This window comes from Engraulis encrasicolus, chromosome 10, assembly GCF_034702125.1.
Source record: "Engraulis encrasicolus isolate BLACKSEA-1 chromosome 10, IST_EnEncr_1.0, whole genome shotgun sequence".
In the NCBI taxonomy this organism is placed as follows: domain Eukaryota; kingdom Metazoa; phylum Chordata; class Actinopteri; order Clupeiformes; family Engraulidae; genus Engraulis; species Engraulis encrasicolus.
Genome location: NC_085866.1, coordinates 17685421 through 17706635, shown reverse-complemented (window position 1 = coordinate 17706635; position 21215 = coordinate 17685421). Strand labels below are relative to the sequence as shown.

Genomic DNA, 21215 nt, shown 5'->3' with positions numbered 1-21215 from the left:
TACTTGCTGCTAGGTCGGTGCTCTAAGTGCTTTTCATTTTATTCATCAGTAGCCTATATCCTACCTACCTGACCCAATTAGTTTATCTATGCATGCTGCCTACAGCATATAAGATAATTTGTAAAATGTGGTTTGATGTAGGCCTGTCGCACACCCTGTAAAAAATATAGCTTGATGTAGGCCTATGGCACACCCTGACTGAGTTTGGTCAGAGAAGAACCAGAGCAGAGATTCAGATCCTACGTGGGACCTCTGCGTGGTGACGTCATTTATGCAAACTCATCGCGCTGCGTAACGTCTTTGGCAGTATCATAGGAGGACCCGCCGGCAAGAACGGGTGAAATACCAAGGGAGGAACTAGCGGCATCCACGCTTCTTTTATGTGTCTTTCTTTTCTTCACTAATAAATCGGCACTTCCGCAACAACCAGGTAAAATACATAGCCCATCTTCAGCGCTATGACAGGAAATCAACACTTAGACATTTTTGGAACCCTGATGCGAATTTAGAAAACGTAACAAGCTGATCTTAAATTGAGGAAACTAGCTCGTTAGCGTTAGCCGTTCAGTCAAACTGCAACTTAGCAAGCTAACGGCAGCCAAGTTGGCTAACAAGAGGGTGTGGGGTGGATGGATTTCAGTATGATTTTAGATGATTTTGTCATATGTTTAGATGGCATAGCACCAGCAAGGCTTGGGGGTTTAAATCGTATGCTGTTACGAATGGGAGTCTCTGTGGGTCCATAGAAGAAAGAGGTTAATGTTATTATTAGCCTCTGATATCACATAGACAGCTAACTGGCGTAGCGCCGCCTTATGCCAGTTGTAAGACCGGGCGAAAACTAGTTACACGAAAGTTGCTGAACGATAACTAGGCCTAACCAGAGTACCAAACGGTTCACACGAGAGGGTTGAGTTTACTGTACAATTAATACCTTGGCTACCGTAGACCTACTCAACGTCATTAGCCGGCCTCACGAGTATAATAATCCTCTCCTGTTGCTAGCTTGTTGGCTACGCCACAAAACGCCTCTAAAAAACACACAAACAGCAGGTTAGCCCAACTGCACAACCAGCGAGAGGGTTGCTTCTAGGGTTGCCTAGGCCCATGCAAATGGATTGGTTGTGTTTGTTTTGTGCCTGTAATTGAATGAATGGTTTCACCCACCTATCTGTATTTCCCACATGTATAACCTTAAGCGGATCACATTCACTACTACCACTTACTGATCTGATGACATTTCATTTTGCACCTTGTTCTCATTTTTGGCTCAAGTGTACGTTTTTGTTTATTTGCAGCTTACATATGGCTGTAAATGTGTACTCGACCTCTGTGACCAGCGACAATTTGAGTCGTCATGATATGCTGGCGTGGATCAACGAATCCCTTCAATTCAGCATTTCCAAGATTGAACATCTGTGTTCAGGTAGGCTAAGCAGCACATTACAGCATCAAGATGTTACTGCTTGTTAGCTACGTTGTTGTATGAATTAAACTGTTAAACATTTGTTTTTTATCCCTCCAAAACTCAGGAGCAGTATATTGCCAGTTCATGGATATGCTGTTTCCTGGCTGTGTCCCACTGAAGAAGGTCAAATTTGCAGCCAAGCTTGAACATGAATACATTCAGAATTTCAAGATACTTCAAGCTGGTTTCAAAAGAATGGGTGTCGATAAAGTAAGTGTGACTGTACAATAGGCCGACTTGCTAAATGTCAACATGGTGTGTCTGTTTTTTGTCACATTTTTGGCATTAAAAGGTTTCCTGTACTGTTATTAGATGTCCCACCAGTCAATCCAAATCATCAAATCATTAACTGTTAAAACATGTACATGTCACTATTCACAAGTCTAAATATTGTGACTGAGCTGATCAGTAGCCTGTATGCACAATATTTATTTATATAGACAATAGATTTCCGTATACAATAACATCTCAGTTTTTATCCTCTGAAGTTCACCTAACTTAAGTGTTTGAAGTACAGTGTGTAATTATAGAAGCTAATCTACATATACTATCCATTTACTAATTTGACCATTCATGAGTATTTACTAATTGATAAAACAATATTTACTTGTCAGACCATAGTAGGTTTTGTAGCCAAAGAGTCTATGACGTTTAATTAAAAATGATTGATTGCATTTAGGTGATTGGATTCACTTTTTCATTCCAGTCTATATTGAATACATACAAATGGTGGTAGTGAATGTTCATGAAAAAGAACTTTTGTGAATGGGCACCATCTATTCTGGAAATAAATTGCAAAAAAATTACACACAGGATGTAGTTACAGGGTGATTTGAGAGGGTCAAATGCACACCATGTTCAACTCGATAACCTCCCGTCCTCTCCTTATTTTTGTGGCCTCGTACTTTGCTGACGCCCCGCCTTCATGGAGATAACGACAACTTTTGGGGGATTTTTCCCCATTCAACATCCAGATTACAAATTAGAAAAGGACCTTTGAATTGTGCCTTTGCGAGATATTGAATAAAACTCGAGATATTGAGTTGGACAATGGACACACTCAGACTTCCATGCTACCTTGCATGCTCACTCTGATGTAGTGGATAACTTGGAAACCATGGCCAAAATGTTCACATGGGTTTTGGAACCCCATCACAGAAGGGAGAGGGAGGCCAAGACATGAGCTTACTTCAACAAACAGAAGCTTGTCATTTCTTTTTCTTTTTCCGGAATTGCCATGGTAACACCAAATGCGAAATAATCTTTTGATCAAGCTTTAGAAGGTGTTCTAAATGGTTCAGATCAAAAGTTAATTTTAAAAGAGGAACAGCATTTGGCTTTTATTGGCTGTCTGTGGGCTACATGGGAATAATGGACATGCGTAGCACCCAAAAAACAGCTGAATATAGTCTAGTCTAAGCCATGTTTACTGCTCAATCTTAAACCCCACCACCTCCCCAACAAGAAAATGAATAGACGGTTTCCAGGCTGAATCTCATTTGAAATGTACCTGATAGGCTGGTCATAGCCAGGCTCCACACTGCTCACCATCAGAAAACGTTGGCCCCACAAAGCCAAAGTGCAGTAACTACACCAACAATGAAACTGAGAAAAATGTCTTCAAAGCCTTGATATTAGGTTGGATATTGTAGTTGCATCAAATTTGACATTCCACTATCTCTAAAAACGGGACATATTTGGGCCATAAGCGTGTTGTCACAAGACAAATTAGGTATAATGAAAACCATTTTCAGTCTAAGCTCAATTTTGACAAAATCTGTAGTTAATTCACATTGCCTTTTTAGTGCAGCATAGACTCAAACGATTTGCCCTCTATGTTAAACAAGTGAGATATAGTCTGGACACCAGCTAATCAATTTCTCAGTGTGGTTTAGTTGACGTTTTGCATCACCAATTAGTTGGCATTATTAATGTATCATTTGGCTTGTTCGAATCGTAGCCCATAGCCAAATCATGTCAGTTGTATTCACACAAACTACAGGCCTCCATTTGTCGAGTAATACATCGTCATCTTTCCACCCCTCCCCGCTCTCGGATTGTCTCCTTAACTCAGCCTACCGCTTTGGCATGGCATTCAAGCCAAGTCTTTCAGATCAGAAAGTAGCAAGGGAGTTCCCACATAGCACTCTGTTGCTATCTAGTTATGATTATACTCAGCATTTTCCCCTAGTAGTCCTTGTAGTCCAGTGTGTCTAGTGTCCCCCAACCAGGGATGCTGACAGGGGGGGTAAGGGGTCAGTTGTCCTGGGACCAGGGAAAGTTGGCCCCCGGAAATGGGTTCCCATTACTTTGCGTGGGGTCCAATCAGATGACTTTGTCCTGGGCCCGGCCAAAGCTGTCAGTGCCCCTGCCCCCACCTCATCATTATGCATGTTATGACTAGTTAAAATTATATATTGAAAAATCTAGTTTGTCTATGCCTTCAATCATACTTTGATGATTGGTTGACTTATACTTGTCTTGTGCCATTTATGTTTTTGTGGTTGTGTGTCATGAGGCCAGCGGTTTAACATCCTCTTTCTATTTCCTCCAGATTATTCCTGTGGACAAGTTAGTTAAAGGCAAGTTCCAGGACAACTTTGAGTTTGTCCAGTGGTTTAAGAAGTTCTTTGATGCCAACTATGATGGCAGAGAGTACGACCCCGTGGAAGCGCGGCAGGGTCAGGACTCCGGCGCCGTGCCCTCTCCAGCACCGCCAGCCCTTAACAAGCCCAAGAAGGTCATGGCTGCAGGTAAAAAAGATTTTCACAGGTGTACCTCAAAATCTGGATGGCTGAGGAGTTTAGGTTGGATTAAAAGTTTGGTGTTAAAATTCTAACATTTTGATTAGGCAGTGATGACTGTCAGAAGGGCCAGGCAATATCTCTGTATTTCTGAAATGCTTTTGTACTTCAATATGTATTCTTAAATGGGTTCAAGTTTTATTACCAGTGTACACTTCAGTCATCAGTGCTTCTTTCATTTCTCTGTACATTGTTTAATTTAGTATTGGGAATTTGAGTCACCACCGTGCATTTACTGACATTCTTTTGTACTTGGGCTTTAAATAATTTGAAAATATTCAAGACGAATACCATATTCATCAATAAAACCTACAGAATCGGACCGTACCTTAGACATTCAATAAACTATAACTTGATTTTTCATCTCAAACTCCAGTTTACTCCAGCATTCAGTTGGACCAGAAGTCGATATCCATTTTCGAGGGAAGAAAATAATTGTGTTTTTATGCCTGAAGACATTTAAATCAGATTAAACCTTCCCTGATTTAGATGACTACTAACATTTTCGTTTGCTGAAAGTCAGATTGGGTGTTAACTCGTACATTTTGCCAACATTCCATTCGAATTTAGTGCAATTCCCTTGAAACTGTATGATGTGAGTCAAAAGGTTTGGATGTCCTTCTATTGTACAAGCGGTCATCAATAGTTGGCAGGATTTTTCCTCCTCACAGACCTGGTGTAATTGGGCCACAGTTGTTGGCTGCCTTGTACACACATGCCCTTTAAGCTCAGCCTATAGACGCTCAACATAATTTCGATCAAGGCTTTGTGGTGGCCATTCCAAAAAAAATACTTCACTCAAGCTAGGTTGGCTGTATGTATTGTCACTGCATTATTGACTTGTTGAGTAGTCATTGCTGATAAAGGCTTTATTATTTTCCAAATGACCAGTGGATTGTCTTGGCAATCTTAACAGAATGTCTCCTCCCTTTTTTCTTTGTGTTTGCAGCTCCCCCACGCCCTTCAGCTAAGGTAGCTCCCAAGATGGCCCCTGGAGCCACACGGAGGCCCGGCAGCAGTGGAGACGAAGAGAGGGCAGAGCTTATCCAGGAGGTATAACCAGAGCCATGGTATTCAGAGTTGAGACAACTAGGGTACCCGGAAGTAGATTTGCCACTTGCTTGAATGTAGATTGAAACAGTGCCTGGAAGCGACTTTCTTTTCATAGACTAACACAGAACCACTACATAAGAAGCCAAAATTGAGGAGGAACGAACTGCATTTCCGCGCAATTACCAACAAATATATGCACTAGCAGTCAGCGTATTTATGATGAATTCATTAAAATTAGCTGACAGGGAAATAGGGGGAAAACACGATGGGTGATTCATGAATATATTCAGCAATGTTTTGGGGCTTATTAGCAGGTGGTCACCCTATACAGAGCTCAGGTGTATAAAATTAGAGGTATAGGTAAATTCATGATGTCTACTAGTCTTGTACTTGCATTAGAATGTTGTTAGTTATTCTCCTGTACTTATGGAGTATCCAATTGGAGTTCCTACTTTGCTTTTACTTCTAGTTTATACACCTCTGCTTCCGAGCTACTGAAGTGATGAAACACCCAAAAAGCTCTGTGGCCCATTTTGGTTATGACTAGAAACATCAACAATGTCACTACAATTCAACGCTCCGATTGTTTGGCAAACTGTGATTGCTCATTACCATAATGTGACTGGATGGGGAAAAAAACGTTAAAATCTACTGTTGTTGCCCAATAAGCTTTACTGTTTTGTGGCTTATCACAAAATCTGCCCTGGCCCGCACCCTATACACAGAAGGTTACCTGCTGCTGTGGTAGCCGTAGTTCATAGAGGTAGAAAATAACACTAGAGAGGACACAGCCATTTGCGACAGTACTGGGAAATGGCAGCTGGAGCTTCCCAACTTCCGTAGGTAGTGTAAGTACCTTCAGGCAATGCAAGTCAATGGAGAACACACCCACCCCTGTCAAGAAATTGACTAAAACTGTGTAAATATGAAGTAACACTTTAATCAAAGACCAGATTTGAAATGTCAGGCTAAATATCTACTTAAATCATATGAGTCGATAAAATACATTTAAAAATCAAATAATCTCTTTTATGAACATACACTTCAACTATTGTCCTTGTATAGTGTGTTGATGGCCATTTTCACATGATTAAGCCATTTTTGACAGAGGTGAGCCTCGTTCTCCGTTTATTTCCATTTTTCCGATCTACCTACAGATAATGGTCGTTACAGATTGCCGTAAAAAGGGGGGCGGGGTCCTCTCTAGTGTTATTTTCTACCTCTATGCCGTAGTTGACCTGGTCATGTAGCTAGCCTGTCACTTCATGGATTCTTTTTTTTCTCTCCCATCACACAGCTTAATCTACTGAAGTCCACAATTCAAGACATGGAGAAGGAGCGGGACTTTTATTTTGGCAAGTTGCGAAACATTGAGCTGATTTGCCAAGAGAAGGAAGGGGAAGGAGATGAAACGCTGCAGAAGATCATCGATATTCTCTATGCCACAGACGTGAGTATGGCTTTTCATGCGTGCAATTACCTCAAGTATTCGGAAGTGGAGAAATGGGGTGGACTTTCAGCAGTACTGAAAAGTTTGCAACACATGCACATATTACCTTTTTTTTTGCTATGTTCATTTATGCTGCCCATTGACAAATGTGATCTTTTTCATGAGTACCGTAGTTGTTGGTATGGCTCTAAAAACAGAGGACCAACACGTGTAGGTCACATTTATGTCATTTAGGTCAAATGAGCGCAAACATGCTAGTCAGGTCCAGTGGTGATGAGATGTGTGACAATTTGTCAGTGAAGGCAGCTGACCAAGTGGGGTTTTTCAGCCTCAGATTCAACATAACACTGTAGTTTGGCTCAAGTACGAGGGACCTAATGTCTGCTTCAGGATGGATGACTTTCCAGTCCCACAACTTTCCCCACAACTACCCTCAGCACTCAATTTTCCACAACAATGTGCCTTTTCTTATTAGCTGAGTTTAGTAACTTGGATTGTGCTGCTTATGGCTTGTGCATATCTGCCGTCTAGTCATTTCCGTGGAAAAGACTTTCTATATAAGGACAAAGCATATTCTATCTTGCCCTGCTCTTAGAAGGAAAAGACAACAGTTTTTTTAAAGAAGACACTATTTTTGGTGTTTTTAATAAGGTTCCACCTTTAAATGTTTTGAACTTTTTAAAATGTGTTGATGTGAGCAAACTTATTTAATGTATTTATTCAATTACTTATACTAGTGTTGATTTTTAGTGTGAAGTGAATTTTATTACCTGTACTGGCCATGAAATAGCCACAGTAGCGTATTTGGCCATAAATGTAAACAAACGAACAAACAAACTCTATAAGGACAATCTTTGTTTACACATTTGTGCGCATGCACCGCAAATTGAGTGGCAAGAAGAGAGATGCAATAACTTTCCCAATTCCTTAAGAGAGCGAATTCCCTGGCATGAAACCTCACATTTTGGCAACAAACCACAAATTTTATATCTAAGAGTAAGAACTTCGCCAGAAATATCACACGGTGTGTTATACATTTATATTATTGGTTATGGGAGGTTATAGCCTGAATGTATTTTGCTATTTGAAAATTTGACTAGTTATGAAATGTGCTAAAGTGCCGTTGATGTTTCAGTGAACGTCTTTCTTCACCACGAGACATTGCATCAACTGAAACAAAAAGTTTCAGTTGATGCTGTTTTATTTCCGTAAGTCTGATGTCTAATTTGTAACTTATAGATGAACAGTATAGCCATTTTTCATGCATGTCATGAAATTGTCTGTCCTGTACAATGAGAGCTTGGAAACTTTCGTGACACTTTTACAACCTCATTCTTGGCTACATTACAGCAACACCCTTTATTTTGCCTTCCGGAGACCCTACTTTGATGCCTACGCTACAGCTAGTGCAAAATGCCAGGTTAATAACGGGTGCGAAGAAACATGAACAGATTACTCCTGTCCTGTCTTCCTGCCACTGTCTGTGTTTAGTTAAATTCAAGGTTTAAGTTGCCCTACCTACATATTCTACTATGTTCTGCACTCATGCCTCTCAACTCCCCCGAACAAAGGCCACCTCTGACTTGCTTGGTACATCCACAAACACAAAGGTAACTGGGTACCAACCCCCTCACCCCCAAAGCAACTTGTGCGAAACTGTGGCAGACATTGCAAATCTTCAATCATGTGTCTCAGTTTGTCTTGTTCTTCCATCTTGCTGTACCTATGAAAGAGATGCTAAAATGTATCTGTACAGTGCATGGTTGAAAAAGTTAAAAAGAGGTGTATCCCACCTAATCCAAAATGCTACAGTTACACATGCAGATTTTTCTTTGGTTGCTGGCTAGCAGTGATGGAAAGAAAAGTCGGTTGGTTATTTCTTTTTTAACGAACAGCATTTCAGTTTGATTTTAAGAGCAGGTGTAGCAGGAACCATTTGGCCATGTGTTAAAATGCCATTTCTGTCCTGTCTTCACTTTCAGAATGATTTCCTCTGGGTCTGCTGTTGGCGTCCTGGTGTTTTCAGCCTTTATAGTGTTAGAGTGCAGTACACTGAAATGATTATTCACAAAATGCAATTATTTGAGTGACATGGCCCCTTTTAGAGGAGCTTATACTACAGTATTTTTATTTGGATGGCCGGCTCATCTCTTATTGATTTAATACGTGCATGTTGTTTGGAAGTGTAGTGTCCCAGAAAATGCCTCTAGCAAATGGTTTTCCATATTTCGTTCTTGCTTATCCTGTTTGTCATCTTTGAGAGCTCTACTTATTTGGTTGACTATTTCTGGAAGTTGCTGGTAGCTGGTAACTTGCATGTAAATTGTCACAATAAAGGGCCTTGTATACTCAACCAGCAGTGTGTTGCAGTGAGCTTTTCGCAAGAACAACGCAGTTAATTTTGATTGATGCCCTATTTTGAAGCGTGGTGTAGGTCTGCACAATGGTAGGGGCAGTGAGATGATTGTTAAGCTACCTTCAATACAAGGAGTAAACTATACATGTCTGTTGTTTTGTAGCTATACAGCTACACAGGCTCGACGACAATGAAATTAAACATTTAATAAATGTAAACCTGCATTTTTGATGGCACTAGCAGCAGCCACCGTGGTAGTTCGGAACAAGGAAGTGGCTCATTGTCGAGAACAGGTCACACGAAGCAAAATGCCTCTATGGAAACACTCGATATAACTTCAGCGTCGTAACTTGCAAGTGCACGTGTTGTCTTTGTCTCCATGTAAATTAAACTTCAAAGCACGGGCAACTTATTTAATGCCGGGCGGAGGTTAGAACAAGGAAGTGGTCCTCTCGACCAGAGCGCTCGAGAAAAAAGTTAATCACAGCGACTCCTGCTGTCGTTAACTGCGTAACTGTCTGCGGGCAGTCACATTTTCAGGGGTGCCCACCAAATCACTGCAGAGGGGGGGGAAATAACTGCGTGACTGTCTGCATCATCGCGCAGACACGCTTGTTTCTGACTGGTCATAGAATTCCTGGAATATCATGGAATTTCGATAAAGGCTTTTCCAGGAATGGAAAATCATAGCTTCATAGCAATCATAGCACTTGACCATTTTGCACGTGCAGTGAGGTAATATGGAATTTTGTGGAGAGCATATTGTGCAATAACAAAACATACTATCTATCTGTTTTTTTTTTTCTTTCTTTTTTTCCCCTAAATCACTTGCCGTTTTAAACTGTACAACATTCTATAGTGCAATAACTTCAAGAAGCTTCTCAGTTCAGGCAAACATGCCTGGTAAATGCAGGACCCAGGAGACCCCAAATCAATATGTTGGGCATTTCCTTTTACAGTAGATCATGGAAATTCTGTTTTATGGTCAGGGAAAGTGGGGACCCTGTCAGGTATTAACACAAGTTCCATTAATGATGTCGATTAGGGCACCCACAAAATATGGTGACTCAAAAAAACATTTTTGTAATGAACAGCTGAGGGTGCTGTCTTGAAAACTAGGCCGCAGCCAAGCAGCAAATTGTAGCTGGTTATCTCTTTGAGCAAAGTTGCTTAAAGGAGAAGTCCAGTTTTTTTAACATTAAGGCCATTTTCTGAGTGGTCTGCAATGTTTTAGAGTCCCCCTCACCGTTTATTTCATGTTTGCTGCACTCTCTGTTATTTGGCTGATTTGGATTTTATCTCAACCAGCTTTAGAATGGCCGTCTATGGGCACCTGCAACTCTGTTCTTAAAATCACCTTAAACATTTGTTTTTGGAAGTCTACAGCTCTCAAAGTGGTTAGGGGTGTTCACTAGCAGTCCCTAACAAGTGTCAAGGCAAAATGTGGCTTCTGTCATTTTTTATTTGCTATTTTGTGAAAGAAAGTGAAAGTGAAACTTAACTTACAAATTGCTACATAAAACACACATAAAACACGACAGATGCCATATTTCGCTACAAAAATTGTTAAGGAACACCAGTGAATACTACTGAACACTTGGTGAGTTGCATATTCTTGAAAACAAATGTTAAAGGTGATTTTAAGAACAGAGTTGCAGGTGCCCATAGACGGCCATTCTAAAGCTGGTTGAGATCAAATCCAAATAAGCCAAATAACAGAGACTGCAGCAAACATGAAATAAACGGTGAGGGGGACTCTAAAACATTGCAGACCACTCAGAAAATGGCCTTAATGTTAAAAAAACTGGACTTCTCCTTTAACAAGCAGGGCATGCTATGAGTTGTGCTGGCCATGCTGTCCTGATTAAGATCTAACTTGCGAATAATGTGACAACAATCTGCTCCGAATTGCTCATTACAATAAAACTTGGACTTACGTTGTACATTAGTTATTCAGATGAATTCATTCCAAGGCTATGTGAGAACCAGTGCTGCCATAGTTACGTTGAATCGGTATTCTGACTAATGACTTTAATTGAAAGAAGTGGACTTGCTTTGTGTATGTGGGTTTGCCATGCTGTGTCTCTAGATCAGGGGTCGGATGCATTGCAAGAAGAAATCGCAAACATTTGGTGACAATATGAAATGCACATTTTAACAGGGAGCGGATGTTGTTATTTAGCCTTTCCAGCCTGCAACGTTCAGACGGATGCTAGAGAGCGGAGAGATAAGGAGACAACAAGCATCAGGTCAGCGTGGAGTTTACCGTATTTTCGGGACCAAAAGACGCACTGGGTTAAAAGACGCACCACTAAGGACCGTGACTTTTTTCACACACAAGACGCACTGCATCATAGGACGCACTTCATAACTAATTTCATAACTAATGCTGTTGTTGTTAAGAATGCACAAAAAACAACATGCGTGGCCGAATACACGCAATATCAAACGTTGCCGAATATCACAACCTAGCGCTTTCGAGCAGTTTCTTAAAGTATGACATGAAGCCATCACTGAATTTTATGCATGTTCTTTCATAGAAAACAAATGTTTAAACACATTAAATGTAGGCTATTCAGCAACAGATTCATAGAACATTGAAAAAGAATCGCCTGGTATTTCAGGAGTCGCGACCCTCATCTCTCCTTGATATCTGCTCTGCGTCTCTCCCTCCCCTCCCTCCCACACACACACGCGCAGGCACAGCGTCGGCCACCCGTGCCCTTTTTTTAACAGGAGTAGCCTACTTTTCGGTTTCCTGGTGAACCAGTAGCCTGTAAGTAACAGGCTACTGGCACACTGCCCTTTCACACGTCTCCGCAGGCGGGGTTTAGTCAAAAGATGCTTGCACGCGGTTGGAGCAACCTCATATGAATGACATGACACTTCGACCACTCACGTTGAAGCTTTGTGACGTAGGACGTGTCGTCACGTCAGCCGCCAGGTCGGGAACCAAAACGGAACAACGTCCTTTAGAAAATCAACTTGAGGTATTTTGGATAACACCGCTGAAATTGCTGCTTCCATCCAGACGCATGATAACTCCTCGCACGCCGCCATTACTGTTGTGATTCAGGGAGGGGGCGGGCACAGCCAAACTACCCTGGGGGAGGGTGTTGCGTTCGATAAACGTCATACCCACTGAAATCCCTCCCTACGATCCTGATTCGTCGAGCTGCCCCGTTTATTTCGTAAACGGAGGAGGAGAGCGAATCACAGGTGCACCAGAAGGTTTGTGTAGCCCAGCCCCCTGGGCGTCAACACATAGCTTCTGGTTCACCAGGAAAACTTTTCGGTGCAATCCTGGCTGGAAAAAATATTGTTGCCCATTCATCCATGACGAAGACGTTCAGGCAGTCATGAAATAGTGGTAGTGTTGTCGCACAGTAGCAAACATCTTTCTCCGACGTGACAATGCATTTTCGCAGAACTTCTCAACTCCGCTTTCATAAACCTACCCGACTGTTGTTGTCTGATTTTTTTCAATGTTTGCTAATGTTTGTAATTTAACTAGGGTCTGTGCGTAGGCACAATAGCTTTCTGATAAGAATCACTGTTGTGCCGATCGCAAAGGATGTTGAAGTGTGGAGTCTTGCAACTTGTTTCAGTCAAGGACACTGAAATACCAGTCAATGGCCCTTCCACGCTTTTCACATGCTTTACTGCAATAACGTCTGGCGAATGCATGCAACCATGCACACAACCATGTCAACGAGAGCGCGTACGCCATCATAACTCTGCATCAAACAAATAATATGCAACAGTATTTTTTTCATAACGTGCAGACCCGATTCCCCCCAAAGTCGTTATAAAATATCAAAAGAGTCTCGCGGCCATGATTTTTTTCACACATTGGACGCACTGGCTTATAAGACGCTCTGGCAGTTTTTGACAATATTTTATGATTTTATATGCGTCTAATGGTCCGCAAAATACGGTAAATGTCTACTGGTGGTGATTGCGCGCACTGGTTGAATGAGTGTCGCAGACTCGATCGTAGCATGTTGGTGGCATCACTGACAGCATTGTTCTTCTAACAGACTTTTGCAGAGCACCAAACACAATTTAAATTTAAAATCTTTGCCTTACTGTACAAAGTTAAACGATTGCAAGTTTAGAACAATGGTAATTTGTGCACTGTCTAAAGATGACCTTTTCCTCATGTTTCAGAGCCAGTGAATGCCAATGCTGCCATCAGCTGGCAAAAAGACATCCCCAGACAGGCTTGAAATATAACAAGATAGTCGGCAGTATCCAGTGGACAAGGCATTATCTTCTAGTGCAGTATAATAAAGATTGTTTTTATTTTTTGTATTGAAGTGTTCATAGAAAATAAAGTTGTGATGCAACATATTTGAAGGGTTGAGAAGTATTTGCTCTGTAAAACACTGAAAGGGCTAATGTTATAAGAGAGGAAACGGCTTTTTAAGATGTCTTGGAGGGTAATTTTAGTGTGTGCCATGGTGAGCAGTGAAAGCTGCTGCACAGTTACTAAGTGTTTTTTTTTTAAATGCACTTGTCACAGTGGAGTTTCTATTTTATTTTTATTATCTACATGCCTTGTTCGTATGTAAATTGATTAAAAATATTCCCATTTAAACATTTCTGCGTATGTAACTGGCACCTTAGATTGATTATGAGATTGAACTAGCAGTTCAGTTAGTGTTTGGTGGTAATGAAAGCGGGGTCTCGGTTATGACCATACAGCCCAGAGCACAAACAGAACACGCTGTTCTAATGTGCATGCCAGCCTATGCTTCCTGTGACTTCCATAACCAGTCAGCCTGGCCAAGTTGATGTAATCTTATGAAATTCAAATCAATTGGAGCCAATTTAATTTCCAACAGGTCAATGGGATGTTTTTAAAGGTGCACATACTATTTGCAGTTTATTTACAGAATTCCTGCTGCCCATTCGCAAATTTGACCTTTTCCACAAATACTGACCACCACCACCAAATTCTAAGTGTTCATTATGATCGGGAAAGTCGTAATTTTCATACATGAAAAGGGGATTTTTCTCCATTGTCTGCCATTTTGAATTTCCAGAAATGTATTTTTAGCTGCAAAACCTACTGTACCTTGGTCATACTAATACATCTTACTTAAATAGGAACTAGGAAGGATGGCGTCATTTATTTGTGCGCTGCCTGTGGCATGCCTGTCTCAAAATCTACACTGTAATTAAAAAATGCTGTTCAAATAAACTCACTATGAGACTGTTTTGCACCACAGAATGCCAGCAGTTGATTCAAATCTGAATACGGTATGCAAAGTGATGTTTCAAATGAAAAGTGTTTCCCATGACACTCATTCAGTCTGACACTGTCAAAAGTTGCATGTGGGGTTTTCTGACAGCGAACCGTGGATGTGATCACGAGAGCCATCGCTCACTTACTAAAGACTCGTATAAGCGTCGGCTGACTCGGGATCGTGATTAATTGAACTTTTAATCCTACCTGGAGCCCCTTTTAATTACTTTGTAAATATTAATGAAAAGATGAAATTTGACAATAGGCAGCATAGTTGCAATACCTGTTCACCATCCAACAGCTGGATATTTTTAAATTTGGGTATTTTTTTCTCCTGTTTACATTGGTTTTGGCCTTCCATTTCCATATAAACAGTTTTAAAACCCACTTATAAAAAAATCTGGCTTAAATATCCCACGTAGGGGGCTAAAACGCACCTGTTACAATCAGGGCTGGGTGAAATAATCGATTTAATCGATAATCGATCAATACCATTTAAAATTCACATAATCGATTCACAGGGTACAAAATCTTTTTTTTTTGTTTTTTTTTTTGTTCTTTTTGTTTAATTTAGGTCTATGGAAAATACCCAGTAGGTATTAGTCAATTAGGCCTAGGCCTACTTATTACAAATTAGCAATCTGTTAACACTGTCAAGACCCAGCCCGTTGACATTTTTATATAAAAACAGGCAACAGCATCTTTTTGGGGAAATCCTGGCACCAAGAAGGGAATGGATTGAATCGATTCGGAATAGGGCTGGGTGGTTTTGGAAAAAATGTGCGGTTTTCTTGATGAAAATTGATATCACGGTTTTCTGCACGTTTTTTTTGATAAGCGCCGATTTCTACCCAAATCTTAATCTTTCGGCCGAAAAAAACGGAAATTAAATTTTAAAATGAGATAAAATCGTGAATTTAAATGAATCTCCATTTCTATTTTATCACTTTTTCATTTATAGTTTATATTTCCCTACCCAACACTTTAAGTTCCCTTTCAAGGAAAAAGGGTTAATAAATTATTATAAGCAGCTGTTTTTGGCTTTTTTCCCCCTAAGACAGCCCAAAACTGCTTATTTCTCGTTCTACACCTGGCAACACTAGTTGCTTAGTTCTCGTTCTACACCTGGCAACACTGATCACTAGGTCTGGCATATCGTCGTGCATATCCTGTTTTGCCTTGTCCCCCAGCTTGTTCAATTAGCCAGGAGTCTGGGAGTGGCTTAATTGATGGCACCTGGCTGTGCAATGAAAAGGTTTTTAAATGCTGAAGGAACTGAAGGATCTTCAGAGGCTGTCTGTGTGGTGTCTTGTCTCTGTGTACTTAAATAAAACCCACACGATGGGTTGTCTTTTAAAGGTGTTTTTTGTACTTCAAGTTCAAGTTTGGTTCTGTTGTTATCCCCATGGGGCCATTACATGTTTTGGGGCGTAACACTGTAAACAGTGTATGTGGGACTTTCTGACACGCCTGTTGTGTTGAAAATGAAAGACGATCCATTCATATTTACTGAGCAAATTTAGAAATGTAATGAACTTTGTACTTATCTTCATTGTCACTCAACACAGGAAGGGAGGCCCATATAGAATTTTATGTGGGTCTGCATTTGAGTGTAGATTTCGAGACTGATTTTTGAATTTTCGAATTCAAAAGGACTACTCTGAATTCGAACACATATTGAATATTCAAAAATTGAGCCCCACCCTAGATGTGTGTTGTGTGAAATTAAATGTGCAATTGTACTGTACACACTCTTTGCAAAAAAAAAAGCGGGAGCAATTTACTTTGTATAGAAAGCGAGATGACTGTTAAGAGTTTGGGTGGTGAAAGGCTCTTGCACAGTTTATCTCCCCTTATGACCCTGGTGTGTCCCATACATAACTGTCATGCCTGTTAATTCAACTAATTCATTCTTGAAATTGAATTATCATCTTTGGGCAGGATATAGACGGTGTGAAGGCAAGAGCTACTTTCTAGGTGCATACAAGTCCAGGGATTGCTGATGGCACAGCTCAGTGCATAAATGTAGGTTGTTGAGCCGTGTCATTGCTGAATGTGCTATCTACGCTCTCAATATAAACTAGGGATGCAAATTATCCATTAATTCATTGTTACCCTAGTTGATAGGCCTAATTGATGCGTGGCATTTTTTTCCCCTCAAATCTCAATGCCCCCCACCCCAAGAACGATTAAATCTTAAGATTAAAACAAAAATTGAAACAAATAAATAATCATTTCTATGTATTCCTTAATCCAAAGGTGATTGAAATGTTTCCCCTCTTCACACTCCTCTGTGCCCATTTCACCGGTGTCTCTTGCCAGTTGTGTTGGTGATTTAATTAAAAAATTTTATAGATTACCGATTGATCGATTAATTGTTGACATCCCTAATATAAATGTTCTTCTCCTAGGAGGGCTTTGTGATACCCGATGCGGAGTCTGAAGACCAGGAGGAGTTTTAAGACCTCTTACTGGACCAGGCGTCGCTCCTGTCGCCTCCTCCAACCACCTCTTTCTTTTGGACACCCCTCTTCCCACAAGCAGTTTTAAAAAAACAAATCAATTCTGAAGGCTTTGTGCCTTTTGGAAGAATTAGTCTTTCCAATTGAACTGTTGCATCCAACCGTGTTTTAGAAGTGTGCCGCGTTGATGAGCTTGAAGAACTCCCTGTGAAGACCCCACTGGCAGCTCTGTGGCCAGATCCCAATGTGGAGCACAGGGACAAGACCATCTTCAGTGCCGCCCCATGTTGAGAGGAGAAGATTATTTGTGAGATTCAACTTTTTTCTCCTTTATTTTCTTGGCCTTTCTTTGTTCACGGCACACATCGTTCTCAAATTGTCTTGTACCTGCAATGTTGTAAATCCAACCCAGTCTCACACCCTCAAATTTTGAGGTTTACATAATTTAGTCCATTGTGGTGCATCATGATTTTTTTCCCCACCAAATTTTCATGGTATGTTTGTGCAGAAATGCAATCCTGTTTAAACATTTTAGCAGCCTGCTTTGGTGAAACCCAGTGATGGGACTTAAACCTTTTTGCCAAAGCATTTGATGCATTGTGAGAAGTTATGCAAGAGTGCAGGGCACATTTTTCTTTCTAATTCCCAAAGCAAACTAGAATCAGCGGTCTCTAATACATTCTTTGGCCAAAACTTGCCTTTACAAGAAAAAAATACTGCCAGAGCCTTTATTCGCAGGCCAGAGTCTAAGACGTCTGTTCAACTCTGTTGAAACTGCCTTGAAAGTGTTTCTTGATTATATCTGATACAGACCAGAGTGGTGTGGCTTTCGAATGTTGCAGTTGGTTCCCCTTTTTGCAATAGACGTCAAGGGGAATGCTCTTTACTATGGATGTCAAATGTTATTTAGTTGCCTTTTTAAGAAGTTCATTTCCTAGAGTTAATTCCACTCACTATTTAATGAAGTTATGTTTATTGGAATGTATGTTTTTTTTTTTTGTTCTTTTCCCCCATCTGTGCACCATGTCCACCCTCCACTACCACACACAACTCCAGTTAAGGAGCATGCTTTTGCATCCCCATATACTAAAGCTGCCTGTTACTTGTGCAATGACTACCCAGGTTAAACCTGCCTATACTCTATAGATGATGGTATCAACATATGACATCTAGATTTTCACCCAAATACTTTGTGAGGAAACACTCCCTTGGATGCTTGATTGCAAAGGAAATCTTGCTTGAGCACAATCACTTCAACATTAACAACTTAGGAAGGTGTTTGTTTCATTGTGTTACTTCACCCGTACGGTGTATTTTGTGCCAATTGGATGTGTCTACCCCTGGTTTTGAGTTTTAATTTTGCCGTGTGTGTGCGTGTGTGGTTATAGTTGGGGCATCTTAGATTTCTTCTTTTTTGAAGGGCGGTGAAGCCAAGGATGCACATTCAAGAATAGTGACATTTTCTTCCAGTGTGAGGGGTATGGTGGGCGTGATTGCCTTCTGTGGCCTTCCAGAACAATCTGCAGAGAGATACTTGTGCACTGTGGGGCCAATGGGCCACTACTGCTTTCAATTTTCTTTTTCTATCTTTTGTATGCTCACTCACTGTCCTTTTATGTCCCCTTTTGTACTTGCAGGTTGTTAGTTTTTACTTTTTAAATAGTTTTAACTGGTCTGTTTCTTACAAACAATAAACCTGTATTTACATGTGAAAGTGTTATTTTTATTTCCACTCAGCACATGACATTATTATTATCAGCTGTGTGTGTGTGTATGTCTTAAAACATTTCAGATGTGAAATTATTTGACAACCAACATTTATGTGCATTTTAATAAAGGCCACCCCAAATAAATGATACCTTCAATAATTGGTAGAGCCTACTTTTGCTGTCTGACACCTCCCATAAAAACAGGGTAACTCGTGGGTAGACTATTGGTCGGCCAGTTACTCAAGTGCCTTGATTACAGTGATGTTTCTTGCCTCCCTAGAATAAACAGACTTTAGGACTATGCATACATCTCAATTATGTTGAGGTCTGGGGGCTTGGATGGCCATTGCGATACCATGCCATTCCTCGGTAGATTTTGAATAGGCGTACCTTGAATCAGAGCCATGGGATTCAGAGAGGTGACAAACCGAGTACAGGAAGCTGGCTTGTGATGTGATTCATGTAAATTCAAATAATTCTAGGCAGCATCTTTCTGTTCGCTAGAGACTTGACACAGAACCTCTACATTTTGCCTGTCAGGACTTTTAATAACCAATTAACGCACTTCACACTGTACTATACCCTGTACAGTATGTGCAGGCACGTTAGGCTACTGTGTATGTGTTTTAGGTCACTAGTGAAAGACAAAAGATGGAACTGTGGCACTCTGTTCTTATTCACAGAATATGGACAACACCTCAAGGGTTCAAATCTGACCTGAGTCCTTTAGTCTGGAAGCCATGGAGTTGGACCTGGATATTTTTATTTAGTTTTTCTTTGCTTCATCTGATAGATTTTAGGTAGTCTAAGAAGGTGCCTTGGGATATTTCCTATGTCTTAACCCTTTAATGGCCCATATCTCCAAATAATGGGAACATATGAAGTGGGGGGAAAAAAAACTAATTTTCTGAATATTGATAGGAAAGTAGGCCTAAGTCCTGCCAGCAGTATTGGCACCCCTTAATTGAATTTCCAAAATTTTTGATATCTACAAAAATAAATGGAAATATACAGAACGGAACCACCAGAATACTTCACTTGGGTCTGAAGATATTTATTATTTAATAGAAAAATGATGGTACCTCTCCTTAATATTTGGACATATTTAACATTAGACAGTGATGACGGCCTCAAAATGTTTCTTTTAGTCATCATTGAGCTTCTTGCGCTCCTCCTTTGCAATATGATCAATGAGTGCATCTTAATATGGGACCTTGCCTCCTCCACTTGCCTCCTCCACTCGCTTCTCGTCATGATGACATCACTGACAACAGCATTATATTTCAATATCTTGCAAAAGCTCAATTGTAGAGTCTCTTTCTCGTGTGCAATTGTTATGGTGAATGAAAAACAGTCCCTCAAAAGTTGTTGTGGCTAGGCTGACAGCTGGGAAACTTTATCGTTTTCTCCACGGAGGAGGGGCCAGGAGGCGGGGCGAGGAGACAAGCGCAAGTGGAGGAGACAAGGACGCATATTAAGATGCACTCAATGTCTTACAGGAGGCATTTGTAGGAATCATTCTTCTAAACCCCTGCTTTGGGTTTTCATCTCAAACCAAGTTTTCTTGTACTGGGCAGTCATGGGTGAGCAGTTAGGGCGTCAGACTTGCATCCCAGAGGTTGCCGGTTCGACTCCCGACCCGCCAGGTTGGTGGGGGGAGTAATCAACCAGTGCTCTCCCCCATCCTCCTCCATGACTGAGGTACCCTGAGCATGGTACCGTCGCACCGCACTGCTCCCCATGGGGCGCCACTGAGCGCTGCCCCCTTGCACGGGTGAGGCATAAATGCAATTTTGTTGTGTGCAGTGTTCACTTGTGTGCTGTGGAGTGCTGTGTCACAATGACAATAGGAGTTGGAGTTTCCCAATGGGCTTTCACTTTCACTTAATGGTTTGCTGTTAAGTTCAGTGTGACAACAGAATTATGTTATATAAACTGAGACTCACCTTAACACTCAAAGTCAGAATAAGGTTTTTGGGCCAAGGCCCAGCCCTCAAAAATGAATGTACCACCTCCACGTTATGGCCACACCCCATCTTGAGGCCTTGCAAATTTCATGGAGACGATCACGAAAATAAGTAAGTTATGCCATAGAGCCTTTGGTGAACATGCTTATTAAGAGTGTCCAAACAGATATGGGCTGACTGCAGCATATCAAAGATGGAAGGGTTAATAATATCTATAATTGCTAATGGAATACCACCAGGCATCCTCGCCTACCTTAATTGGCTCACCTTGGGACACTACAAACAGCAGAGAAAATTAAACTTAAACTGAAGGAGCCATATTCAGCCCAATATTGGCCTTTGGCACACAACCTAAGAGAATTAACAATCTTTTGGTTGAAAGATCCATCCCCAGTATGATGCCCCCCCACTCCCACCCCCATTAATGCTCATTTCCCACCATCAGGCCTCTCACCACAGACATTTACCTGTATCCATGCTTAAAATAACAAAATGAGAATGCTATATGAGTGTCTGGTGAACATAATTTGAAGACTGTCAGATAATTGATGTAAGCCAAGACTGCACCACATCCCAACATAAAAGGTTTAATATCTCAAATTGTCCAAGCCAAGGGATTTCACTGGGCACCCCCTTCATATTACATGGGTAGACAACCGACGAAGTGAGGTTCAGCCCCTTATCGGCCTTTGGCT

The 21215-nt window shown here is 41.0% G+C and overlaps 1 protein-coding gene across 2 annotated transcripts; it reads left to right on the top strand.

The window, feature by feature from the left end:
• The first annotated feature begins 304 nt into the window (after positions 1-304).
• On the top strand, positions 305-18558 carry mapre1b (microtubule-associated protein, RP/EB family, member 1b). Of its 2 annotated transcripts, none has more exons than XM_063208248.1 (7): positions 305-430; positions 1299-1426; positions 1533-1678; positions 4023-4221; positions 5222-5325; positions 6623-6775; positions 16794-18558. In XM_063208248.1, exons 2-7 carry the CDS (start codon positions 1306-1308, stop codon positions 16842-16844), a joined length of 774 nt encoding a protein of 257 aa, XP_063064318.1. In that variant the 5' UTR covers positions 305-430; positions 1299-1305; the 3' UTR covers positions 16845-18558. The 2 variants fall into 2 exon arrangements, with proteins under 2 accessions (XP_063064318.1, XP_063064319.1); XM_063208249.1 differs by lacking the exon at positions 16794-18558 and adding an exon at positions 13302-13484 and having other exon boundaries at positions 307-430.
• Positions 18559-21215: the final 2657 nt, after the last annotated feature.